This window comes from Coturnix japonica, chromosome 1, assembly GCF_001577835.2.
Source record: "Coturnix japonica isolate 7356 chromosome 1, Coturnix japonica 2.1, whole genome shotgun sequence".
Lineage (NCBI taxonomy): Eukaryota > Metazoa > Chordata > Aves > Galliformes > Phasianidae > Coturnix > Coturnix japonica.
This window is the reverse complement of record NC_029516.1, coordinates 43,036,766-43,049,438: the sequence shown is the minus strand read 5'-3', so window position 1 is coordinate 43,049,438 and position 12,673 is coordinate 43,036,766. Positions and strand designations below refer to the sequence as shown.

At 37.8% G+C, this 12,673-nt stretch overlaps 1 protein-coding gene across 2 annotated transcripts in view; it reads right to left on the bottom strand.

Moving 5' to 3' along the window:
* Positions 1–4,046: 4,046 nt before the first annotated feature.
* Positions 4,047–12,673, bottom strand: part of SCYL2 (SCY1 like pseudokinase 2) — a 31,622-nt gene continuing 22,995 nt past the window's right edge. For both annotated transcript variants that reach the window (XM_015859033.2, XM_015859036.2), the window contains 6 exons: positions 12,538–12,656; positions 12,049–12,149; positions 11,470–11,536; positions 11,254–11,343; positions 10,555–10,674; positions 4,047–9,928 (listed from right to left, as the gene is read on the bottom strand). In XM_015859033.2, the coding sequence (XP_015714519.1) occupies positions 9,278–9,928; positions 10,555–10,674; positions 11,254–11,343; positions 11,470–11,536; positions 12,049–12,149; positions 12,538–12,656 (1,148 nt within the window). In that variant the 3' untranslated portion in view covers positions 4,047–9,277. The remainder of the gene's footprint in view (positions 9,929–10,554; positions 10,675–11,253; positions 11,344–11,469; positions 11,537–12,048; positions 12,150–12,537; positions 12,657–12,673) is intronic.

Genomic DNA, 12,673 nt, shown 5'->3' with positions numbered 1-12,673 from the left:
TCCTCCCCGCCTGCCTCCCTCCCTCCCTCCCTCCTTCCACAGCGAGAGCTGTGCGAGGTGGTGCTATAGTAACAGGCACAATACCTGTCCTCAGGACACACCAGTTCAGTAGCAGGACCTCACCTACTGCAAAAGCAAGAAGTTTATTAAACATTTATGAGCCTTTTCTGCAGCAAGGGGAAGGCAGGCTGCAGCTCCCATTCTCTATTTACACCAACTCAGATGGGCCGCTGCCCCTTGCATCTGCTGAAGGGTCCATGGCCTCCGTCCCGGCCCTAGCATTAATTATGGATGCTGCCAGGCCCTTGGGCTGACAGGCACAGAGATGCACTGCCACAGTGCTGTTTGACTCATAGAATCACTAAGGTCAGGAAAGACTGCTGAGATCATCTGGTCCAATCAAACAGTGAAAGAGTGGCCGTGAATTAAACACAGCGTATTTTCAAAACACAGTGTGGTCAAAAAAGGGAAACCATTTCAACCCAGCATGAATTTGTGATGGCAACATGCTTTTCCTAGCAAGGAGAAGAAGCATTTCATGCAAACTCCTGGGGAAATGCTGCCTCATCAGTCCTCCATGTTGGCTGGAGTCAAACGAAGCAGGCCTAACTCATCAGGGAGAGGAGAGAATGAGAAGTGGGGGGGCTTTACTTGGCTGGAATCTTTCTTGCTGCAGAACTGGTTACTATTTCTTTCTGCATCTTGAATAATTGACAGCCTTGGAGAACTCATAGTTCCATGCAGGTAAACTGCACATTGAGTCTAGAAGACAGCTCTTCCAGGGTAAGCAAAGGGGCAGTGAGGCTGCAAGGCCACCTCCTAGCACTACTACCCATGCACCTCTGGCAGAGGAACAAGGTCATTGCTTTGGAAAGGAACATGGGCCTGTTACAATCACCTGTACAGAAGGTTGGAATTGGTTGGGCTTTAAGATCCCTTTCAACTCAAACCATTCTCTGCTTCTGTGTTGCACACCTCACCTCCAGTACAACTGTCCATTCCTCACAGCAGTTGCCACCTCTCCCTGCCCTTCACAGTATGCAATCCTTCCGCTGCCTGAAGTTCTGCTGTGCCACTGTACAGTTTGCATTTTCCTATCCTCCTCCCCAAGGCTTAAAGCAACAGTGCTGCCAACTCACTGTTTTGCTGAGAGGCTGCTAGACAGGAGCAGTGCTGCTTCTTTCTTCCCCCTCTCCACATTCAAAGGGAGGCAAGGGACCCTCACCCCTAACAGCTGCCCAGGGAGGTGGTGGAGTCACCATCCCTGGCAGTGTTTAAGAGGCATTTGGATGAGGACCTACGAGATCTGGTCTAATGGTTTGCTGTAGCTACAGTAATGGATTGGATTAGATGATCTTGTAGGTCCTTTCCAACCTTGCAATTCTATGATTCTAAGGCTACATTAAAACTGTATTTTATAGACATAAAACCAGCATGCATACAGAAACTGCTGGGGCTCACATGTCCTAAGCATCCAAAAGCCGGGCCAGTCCCAGGCACACCAGGAAAACACTGTTAATTTTTAATATGTTTCTTCTCTGTTTCAGGCCACGTGATCACGTCCCTGGTGCTCGTGAGCTGCTTATTAGATCACTCTTGTTATTCCTTTGGAGAAACATCATTTCAGTAAACCTGGTTAAATCTAACGTAGCACGACTTTGACAATGCTCTTCTCACGGTAAAGATCTTTCTAAAAAGCTGTCTCAGAAATCTGTTGGTATCTTATCAAGTGTGTGCTACCCTGCTGCTTATTTGCTTGAAATAACGTAGCAACTTAAGATCCTGGAAATTTCTACTCCACTAAAAAGTGTTGGAATAAGCCCCAAAATTATACAAAACATAGAATAACAGACAGGATTATCACATATGCTTTGTAGTGGTAGGACATCAAGCTAAGAGTCACATTAGGTGCTCCAAGAAATCTTAAGAGCATAGATTAGAAAGCATGAGAGTCCTTATCTAAATGGATATATTTTGCTTTCCTCTTTTCAGAGGGAATTCAAGTCATTCAAAGCTGAAATTATCAGCCCACCTCAGGAGGCAAAGCATTAAGTAACACAAATAAAACTCTCACAGCAAGAGGCAGGGGTTGTAATGTGGCACTTCTCCAGAGCACAGGGCTCTGTGCACAAGGAACAAGAATGCTCTGATGACTCCTGCTGATCAGCTCCTTCAGTGGAGGGGACTGCAGTGGTCTGTAAACAGTCATTTCCTAAGGAAAAAATCATCAACTGTGAATTTCATGTGAGAGCCTCTTTCAGTCATGGTATTTCCAACAGAAATCATAAATAAAACCAAGGAAAAGATATCTGAATATTTGGAGATACTCAAAACTCACCTGGACACTCTCCTGTGCAACCTCCTATCAGAGTCTGCTGGAGCAATGGGGTTGGACACAATGACTTCTGGAGGTCCCTTCCAGCCCCTGTGATTCTGTGAAGAAACAGAGACTGTGGATGTTATCAACAAATCAGTAACAAAAGAAAGAGCTTTCTTTATTGGAAACTACTAATAGAGTGATGATTTCTTGCACCTAACACAGTGGGTGTATTTCTGTAACATCTGCAGTTTAGTTGAAAGTTGCTTGGGTTATAGTGACACCTTATGGTAGTTTTATTGTACTTTACAGGTCGTTTGGAAAGTTAAGACTCTAAAGCATTAAAGCCTGTCACTGCCACTGAGGAACTGCTCTGATATTTTTAGAAAGCTTTCTTCCTTTAAGTTACTCAAATACATGCTTAGAATACATTGTAAATTACTTTAAAAAACACACCGAAGAGCTACTATTTATTTGGCTGTTCACGATGTTGTGCATGGGGGTAGGAAAATGCTTTCTCATACTAAGAGCCAGCTCCCAATCTACTGAGCAACTGTAGTGATCTCCAGGTAGTGATGTGAGTGCGGGGAGCTTCAGAGATCCAGGACAAAAGCACGTTTGTATCCAGCAGCAGGAGAAGAATATCAAGTGAACCACTTTTTCTTGCATAAAGCCTGACAAATTGCTCATTTCGTACAACTTGCATTCCTCACAGCTGCAAATTTGATAGGGTAACACAGCTCTATAAACAGGGACATAAGAATGATAATCTAAAGCTCTGGTATAATATTTATACAAAGGAGGGACTAGTGATACTAAATAAAGGGATGAAGTGGAGACATACTTAACCGCCACCATCAAAGCATCCCAGGCAGTGAACAATAAAATGTAAAGATCTTCAGCTTTTCTGGTTTGACACATAGGTGGTTAGCTGCATTCATGAAAGAATTCATTAAATTGTGATTTCTAAGCCACTGCAAACCAACCCAGAACATTTGGATTACAGCACTTTCCTGCTTGAAATACAGACAATAGTTATGGATCCAATCAGTGCCTAGAAACAGAGGTGATGAAGAGGGCATTAGAACAGTAGAAGACACTCAAGTCAGAGATCACGACTGTGTGATTTTCACTGTGGGGTGTCGCTGAGTTTACCATCACTGGAACTCCACTCACTTCTATCCTATGACCAGTGAATGAAATGTGGCATACAAGAAGGCTGTCCTCCCTGCTGTACTTTCCTCTTACCAGCCCCAGCCAAGGATGATCCTTCTAAGCAGATGAGATCTCTGTCATCTCATACTCTATCAATGAATGTCACTGACAAATCTGAACACTACCTTCCTTCAAAGTGCTGGTAAACTCAAGAGCCTGACAATGCAGCATATCCCGAAACCCTGGTTCAAAGTAAGTGATGATTCTTAAGAAATGAAAATGAACACTTAGATCACTGTGTGACAACCAAATGCCAACTTCAAACACAGGCTTTGTGTGCTTTCAGAAAAAGTAAATGTTAATATCAGAGATATCCCATCATATCTGTCAGTTCCTCCCCACAACTTTCATTCTTTCCACGAGGGAAATATATGATCAAATTTCACTGGAACTACTTTAAGAAATAAAATTACATTCCATAAACTATAATTCAACCAAAACATAAAGAGATAAAGTTCTCCACAGAAGTTAGTATTTGATGGAGATTTAAAATAAAATTGTCCTCCAACACAAATATATGAAAAGTTCATTTATTTCCATAGGCAACCTCATTCACAGTACAAAGTGATAAGAATTTCTCAAAACGGTCACTGTACCTTTTACATATTTTAAGTAACTGATCTAAAAGTTGATACAAGAATAAATTCGTTTTTGAAGAGCTGTCCATTAAATCGGAGGTACACCAATGCCATGCTATGATGGTTCTAATCATGGATCACAGCTGACACTACAGCAACACTACTTCATAAATGAGGATCTTCATGTTTTACAATCAAAACATAAAATTGCCACTAGTACAGAGACTGTATGATCAGACAAATAAACAAATATTAAATATTTTGCACAAGGCCTGAGTTCACTATGACATATTTTGATTTACAACTTCATCTCAGAAATCTGTACAGCAGTTAGAATTGTTTCAGACAACTCAAAGACGATACAGCTTCACGGGCTTGTATGTTCGGTTGATAGAGGTGTGAGGCCTGAAGGCAAGAGGATTTGGTGTATGAATCCAAGGTTTTACTGTCTTTTGTAATTTCTTTGTAAAGCAGTCAAAACCTACTGGAAAGATAGATACAAAGCAGGACCTCACATGAAAATCAGCTCAATCATCCGAAAATCTCCAGACAGGTTTCCTCACAGCTATTTCAGAATAAAAGTTCATAATAGAGTATATAAAATGCAGCATATCTCTTAACAAAGAACATAAAAGGGTTACGTGTACAGCAAGATATTTCTGTATTCCCCTTTCTTACATCTCTTTAGTTGTAAGCAGCACAGATTAGTGATGTTTCCCTCCTCTATAAAAAAACTAATCAACGAACAAAAATAATCATAAAGTCCAAAATTTTCATCTGTAACGAGAGACTCAATCTTACTTTCTAAAAACTTCTTTTCTGCTCAAATCATGTAGACAGGGACAGGCTAACTGAATGGATTCATAATACATAACAAAGCAGCACATAACTGTTTGCCACAATGGAAGCCTTGTAGAATTTGCATTTTTTAAATTAAATTTTAAACTATGTATTTTTTCTTTGCTCTCCTGGTGTACTTAAACTGAAAAAAACAATAGCCTTGTAGTCTAAATACATACCTGCCTATCTGTAGACATATACACAAAAGAGGTTACAACACTAAAGCTACCACATTTTCCTCATTCTAGGGTGCCACTGGGATATTTATGGAAGTACATGTGAAATAGACATTGCTGCAGTCAAAACTTAAAAGAGAAGTTTTAAATCATTACGACTTAGGTGCACAGTGTTTCAAGCATTCAAAACCTCAACCTTTTACTTGGAGTACTCAGCACCTGGGCAGAGCTGTAAGGCCTTAACTTCCCCAAGCCATTTCTAATTCACACCACCATTGAGAGAGGAAGCCATTCAATGTTCAATAAAACAAACTAGGAAACACCCTATCTCTGTTCTCAGTAAAATTTCTTACTTTATCTCTCATACACCTGATGGATTCATTAACGTTCAAAAGATTGGTTCCCCCCTTCAGATGAGAAGGCTCCACAGGCCTTACTAGGCCTTATCCACAAGACGTGTGGGAAAAAGAAACAGAAAATCTGCTCCTTTCTCCATCCTTGAAATGACATTTGTGCATTTAATTTCCACTTCTCTCCTCTTGAAAGAGGAGGCCTGCTAAGCAAACTACTCAGTAAGCAACTAGTTTCAAGGTTCCTCTCAATCAGCCCCAGTAGCATTGGTTTCTCAGGCCTCTTTAATACCATCCTTGCATCCACAGAATTAATTTTTCTAGGACTGGATTTTCAAAGAATGCTTCAGAGGCTTCCACACTTCAAGAATTTTGAGCTAATAGTCCTAATATGGAAAAACTGCTGTCTTGGTACAAGAACATTAATTTAGCATACAACAGAACAGCCAAACTGATGCTTACGCTTAAGATATGCGGCAATTTCTACTTCTCTTCTTTGCATTTCTCCTTTCATTGTAAGGATTTCATAGAAAAAAAATCAATTAAAACTAAACATTTCACCCTTCTCAATTTTGCTAGTCCTTTACAAATGAATAGGAAGCAAGGAAAAGGGCCAGGCAAGCAAAACAGGTGTGCAGAGTGGAAGCTGTATTGGCTATATGGTGATGACTCAACCAGTCAGCTTTCACATTTTTTTTCCCTTTAAATTACATTGAATACAAAGGGTAGAAATTTTGTGTAACTTACAGTATTGCTCAGATAATATAGGTATATTTCAGGTTACTTTTCCAATAAAGAATTTGCAATTTCTTAAACAGACCCCACTTTTGAACCTGCGGTATCCATTTTGTTTTGCATTAGGGCTGAAAAGTCCCCTCTTCTTCAGGCCAGTCGAGATGCAGCACTGTTTTCCCTCCAAGTCCAGAAATAGAAGGCCTCTGGAATATCCACATTCTGTAATACAGTTCCTTCCTCCCACTCCTTTTCACAAACTGAAATGGATCTGAAGTACAACTGTTGCTTTCAAACACTGGTGTTCACTCTGGACATAAATATCAGTCTTTCATCCTCTCGCAAGGCTTCAGAACGATGATATACAAGTGAATAGATGAACTGGACAATGCTTTCTAAAGAAAGGCTGTTGTAGCTGGAGCCAAGTGGCACATGGCTGTTGTGACTTACCTCTTGCAACTTCTCTTTCCTTCAAGTTAAGCAGAAATAATTGAGATGTTCAACATCCAGTTTTCTGACATACTAAGTAGGAAGAATGTGCAAAAAAGAGGGATGTGATCCTGATTTTAACTGAATTTTTTTTCCAGTTAGTAAAAATAAAGCTGGAGAAGTAAATGCTACAATTTTCATAAGCTCCCTGTTTTCTTTGTTTCTATTCCTCTACTCTGGTCATTCTGAAAACTGAGGCAAACAAAAATAAAAATTATGTGTGGAAATGTGAAATTAAAAACATTTCATATTATTTGAGCCACATAGAAATATTCCAGCACATCAGCATCGCAAGAAAGAACCTTAGTTTTATCTTGCAGGATATTTTTTTCTTTGTTCTTACAAAATATATTCTTAAACAGCAAATGCCAAGATTACATGCCTCAAACCCCAGAGTTCAGCAATCTTATGCATAAAATTTGATCACGATATAATCAAAATTTTCAGTCAACTTTCACTCCATAAATTAAATCTAAGTGAAGTTCTGAAATCTCCTCAGGCCAGGAGGATCGGCGACTACAAAGTAAGATCAGGACACTGATATTTAAGACTGCCTTTACCTTCGATACATTAATTGAATACACTGTAGAGTCCCAAGAGATGTTATTTTGAATATAACCTTATTTTCCAAATAATTTAGAGGAATACAGATTCAAACAATTTTTCAAAGTCTTGACTTAAGTTATCCTAACAAAATATAGGTCTTGAAAAGTTGATGTAAAAGAAGACATTAGTGTGATTGAGAGTATAGAGTACTAGTTACTTAAAATGAATTTAAATAATTTAACAGTTCTAGTATCGTACTTAGGTTTACACAGATACCTTAATACAACCTATGGTGTTTACCATGAATATTAACAGCGCATAAGCATCACAACGTGTTAGGCTTTCTTTTCTAAACCGTAATTTCACTGGTCCCGGGTATTTTAAAATAATAGGGCTAAGGCAGTAGCTACAATACATGAACAATTATTTAGGAAATATGCTTAATGCTATTACCGCTTAGAACTGTAGAAGTATAACAAAATACAAGTCACATTTACAGCATAAGGCCCTTTGGTTTCTTAAGCAGCAAATGAAAGAACAATTTCATCAGTGAAAGGCTTTGAAAATAAAGCATGTAGGCTTTCCATAAAAAAAGGTAACTAGTTCTTTCCTTCTCGAAATAGCCAGCTAGAGTCTCCGAAATATTACATAAGAAAGTTCCTGAAATTCCAAGGAGAGACATAGTTAAAACCCAACAGTAGTATCTGACAAAGCAGAGATTCTATCATGGGCAAGCTGAACATCTACCTTCTTCAAACTAGAAGAAACTACTGCTTCTTTTTCTGGAGAGCTTTATTAAATTTGGAATAATACAATAAAAAGGATCCGAAATATCTGTGTATTTACCATATGTTCTAGAGCCGACAAATCTGTATTTGAGAACTTACTTCATATTAATCTATCCTTCATAAGGACTTGAGTTAAAAGAAAACTAAAATGAAATAGTTTATTCTAGTCAAGGCAATTTATGGCAGTCTGCTTTCTCACAAAACCATGTGAAACTTCTAGGCAAGCATCTCTTTCCCATCTTCCCAGCTGAGCCCAAACCAAGTAATTCAAGCCATTTCTGTTACCAAACCAACTGTAAGAAATCGGGGCAGTCAACTCTTGAATTTTACAGACATTTTTTTCTGTGAAGTTCTGTAACTACTCATACCATTCTCTTCTTCCCTCCCACCAGTCAAAAGCAGTATCAAGCAAACCAAATCTATTCTGAAATGAATAGTAAATGTGACCGAATCACCACACATATTAATTATTAATTCTGCTTATGTGGTTTTTGCCATGGTGTTGGTAACAAGGATCTGATGTTACAAAACAGGTTGTCAGCTGTAGCAGAATTTTCCCACTGCCCAAAATTTGCATAATCCACTTAATCTTTTAGTTAACTACCACATCAATTCTAATTATCTCACAGGTGAGGGAAGGCAAAACATCTTTTCATAGTGTCTTACACAGTTATCAGGTAGAGATATTTCTATGTAATGTGGCTACCAAAACATTCTGCGTCAGCATAAGAATTTACTTTCTGCAAACTGTCATGGGTTACAATAACAGTTGGTACCAAATTCAGATGACGTAAATCATTAACAATAGTTGAATTCAGCAGGCACCAAAAAGACTGATCCACAAGATAGGACAGCACTAAGTTGCATTTCCTAGTGTTATTATCCCCCTAAACATTTCTGTTTAAGAAATGCAGTTTTGTTTAAATCCAGGAATTGTGAAGACACTTCTGAATAATTTTTAATCTTTCAACTCCTTCTTTTTCAATTGAATTTACACATCCTACTTTCAGTGCTTTTAAGTTGGGTAAAAAGATGGGAAACCTTTAGCACATAAGATGACACTGCATTTGCACAATTCCGCTGCAGTACCAGGTGAATGCAAAAGTCAGTCCTTTTTTCCGGTGCAAAAATCTTTACATTGCGGGGTGAACTTTCCCCAAACCACGCTTTTATCATTAAAAAAAAGATGTTAATCAGCTTACCCACGATTCAAATTATATCAATCTTTGAAAGAAGAAAAGACACTTTACCCGAAAAGATCTTTTAAGTCATTACTAGCTGAGCTGCTGTTTGTCATTGTGTTTGCTGGTTGTGCAAAGTTCTGAGGAGCAAAGAAAGGATTACCCTGTATGCCAAAGCCAGTCTGTCCTATCATGTTCATCTGAGGCCCCATGACTGAACTGCTCATGCTTGGAGACCCTTGTGGGGGCACAAACTGATTAACCCACTGGTTTGATTTCTGTTGAGCCAACTGTTTCATACTAACTTTGGGTTTTTGAGGACCAAAAAGATTATCTAACGCAGACATATCTGGGGGTCTGTTTGGTTGTGTCAGTGGAGAGATCGCAGATGCAGCACTCATAGGACTGTAATTTGGCATATTGGCAGTTGGTACAATGCTCATCTTGGTTGCTCCTGTTGCACTTGGACCGCTGAAGAAATTCTGAGCAGTGGGACCACTTCCCATACTGAATCCAGCAGTCTGAAAACCCATGTTAGTATTTAGTCCGTTTGTCATGTTTCTCTTTGTGCTGTCAACAGGTGACGAAAATCCCATTCCAACACCCATACAAGGGACAGAAGAGAAGCTGTTTGAAGATGCCACTTGAGCTTTGTTGATAGAATGGCTGGTCAAAGACGACATATTGTCTATTAAGGTATCTGTCAAGTCTTTTGTCTGCAAAATAGATAAAACTTAGTTAAATGTATTTCCTGTACATACATGCTAGCAACAGTTCTTAATCACTGCCCCCACAGAAGTGGCATTCATTTTTCCAGAAATTCTCATTTGTTGCATGGAAATGGGTATGAAACGTAAACTATTTCACCTCACATATAATTATTTTCACACTTTGCTATTTGGAACTAACTGTTTTGCAGCTTCAGCCTGACGCTAAAAAACAGCAAAAAAAAAAAAAAAAAAACAGCAAAGAAAAAAACCTAACAGCAAAGACTGTTAGGTGTACACTGAGAATACCATTAGCTTGCATGCCCCATTCTCAACTCCAAGCCCTCTGTTATTTAGGTAAACTGTTCAGAGCAAAATCTTCTTTTCCTATCTGTTTTTCTCGTATTTAACACAATGGCCATCCAGTAAAAATGATGTCTTTGGAAACTACTGCACTTAGGAAATATTGCTAATGATGCAAATACAGGGCAAATTACAATTTAGTTTTCCACAACTGTAGCACTGTACTACAGGTGAAAGTAAAGATGACTCATAGCAGAAAACATTTGCTAAATACATACAGCAGGTGAACAAAAAAAAAGTATTATATTGTTTCTACTGGAGCTGTATCTCACCTGCTTCACTGGAGGTGTTACTGAAGTTGCCAGCGGTTTAAGAGGTTGTTGACTTTTCAGTTTCTGCGCCTGCTCCTGTTCTTTAGCTAACTTTTGCTTCTCTTCAAGTGTAAGTGATGCCTTTAAAAGAGAAAGTACTAAGTTGAACATGGAATTAACAAATAATTCTATTATTGAATACTAGCTATAATCACAGGCTTCATTATGACATGCTTATTTTTTGTTACTTGTACTTATCCTCGTATTGGCTGCTTTCATTTAACTTTGAATTTTTACACTAGCTGTTATTGCCAGCTACCTTGTGAAATTCTGTTTTTGATCTTAACCTCCATTGGTGATTTTATCATTAAATTGCCTGACCATTTTGATTTGACAAACTAAATCCATGTTGCAGCTTCAATTTCATTCATATCCGTAATTAAGGAGGAATGACCAAAAACATATTATCCACTGAATTCTTTGTTTAGAGAAGAGTTATTTTCAAGAAAAGCTTTCACAGAAATTCAAAGATGCTATTGGAACATTTTTCAGTGGATCTTCTCATGTGACTGGGTTACATAGTACTGTACTCTACAGAGACAGTTTTTCTTGTGAAGCTTTAAATACAGTGAATATGTATACATACTCTTTTCATGAAGCCGTACCAAACTTACATTAAACAAAAAAGATGTAAGAATTTCAGAACAAAGAAAAGTATACCTTTTTCTGTACTGATGATAACTCATTTTCTTTACTATCAGGTCCACTAGTTAGAAGATCAGTTCCAGTATTGTTGAATACCTTGTCAATCTGTTTAAGGTCAAAGAATCAAAACTAAGTTATTCAAATAACTGTAATTTAAGGTAATGTAAATACTATAAGATATTAAATTTCAAAATTCTAGGTTTAAGTAATACAATAAATACTGACTCTTACCTGATTATTTGTACTACTAGATCTTGCGTCTTCAGACACACTCATTTGATTAGCTATATCCAAAGATCTATATGGTGCAGAGTATACACATTACAAAAAGGAAACTTTACAGTTACAACCACTACATTAATTTAGCAGTGCAGATTTAAAAATAAGCAAAACACTATGAGAACACTGTCATATTCAGAAGGCACATTATTTGTGCTCTCAACAACTACAGAAAAGCAACAACTCTTGGTGTACAGATGTAAGGTATAACTGTACTGCTGGAACTCAGTATAGACTTTTATATTTAAAGAATTCCTTGATTAATAAAATAAACTATGAGTGAACAGTGTAAAGGAAAGGACTTTACACTATGAAAACCTGACAGCAAAATACTATCATTCCAAGAGTAATAAATAGGTATTAACAATTGCACTTATTTGAGGTAATTCCCAACCACTGAACTAAGAATTACCTACGTTTTTATTGCTATGGCTAAAAGTTTTCTCACATTTTCCTAAACAAACAAAGTAAAACCCCATATTTTATCTCTGCTCACTTAGTCCATCTTGTATCACACCCACAAACACTTACTTCTGTTGCTCTTGCATGACATGAAGTTGTTCTAGTTTTGTTTTATGTTCTGCCTCCAATCTATTAAGCATATCTTTTATAACACAAATAAAAGAATTGAACTGTAAAAGAAACGCACAAGAAGTTTGAATTTTGCAGTGACAGAATTCAGACATATAACCTAAGAGGTAGTCTCTCATGAAACTTACAGTATATAGTGTGAGATAAATCACAGGCTTTTAAATAATTTACAAACTGGTTTCACTATCTTGTATTAGATACTTGGCCATAAGCAGAGTGCATACTGAAACAGTGAAAATAATGTATCACTAAGGAAAGAACATCATCACAACAGAAGTGAGACAACTCAGACAAAACAAAAACAAAAACCATGAACAGATGAATATTACTGGATTCATTCTCCAAAAAAAATCCTATTAAGTATCTTATTTCCTGTCTATTCTCTGACAATTTATCAAGTAAAAGTGGGAAAATTATTTCTGTTCCTACCTGATTGAGATTAAGATTATTCTCAATACTAAGAGGAATGAGATGGGGCAGTACTCTTCCTGCAAGTTGTTCTTTGGTAATTCCCAGCTTCTTATGAGTAAATGTACATTTGTAAATACCTGCCATACAACATCAA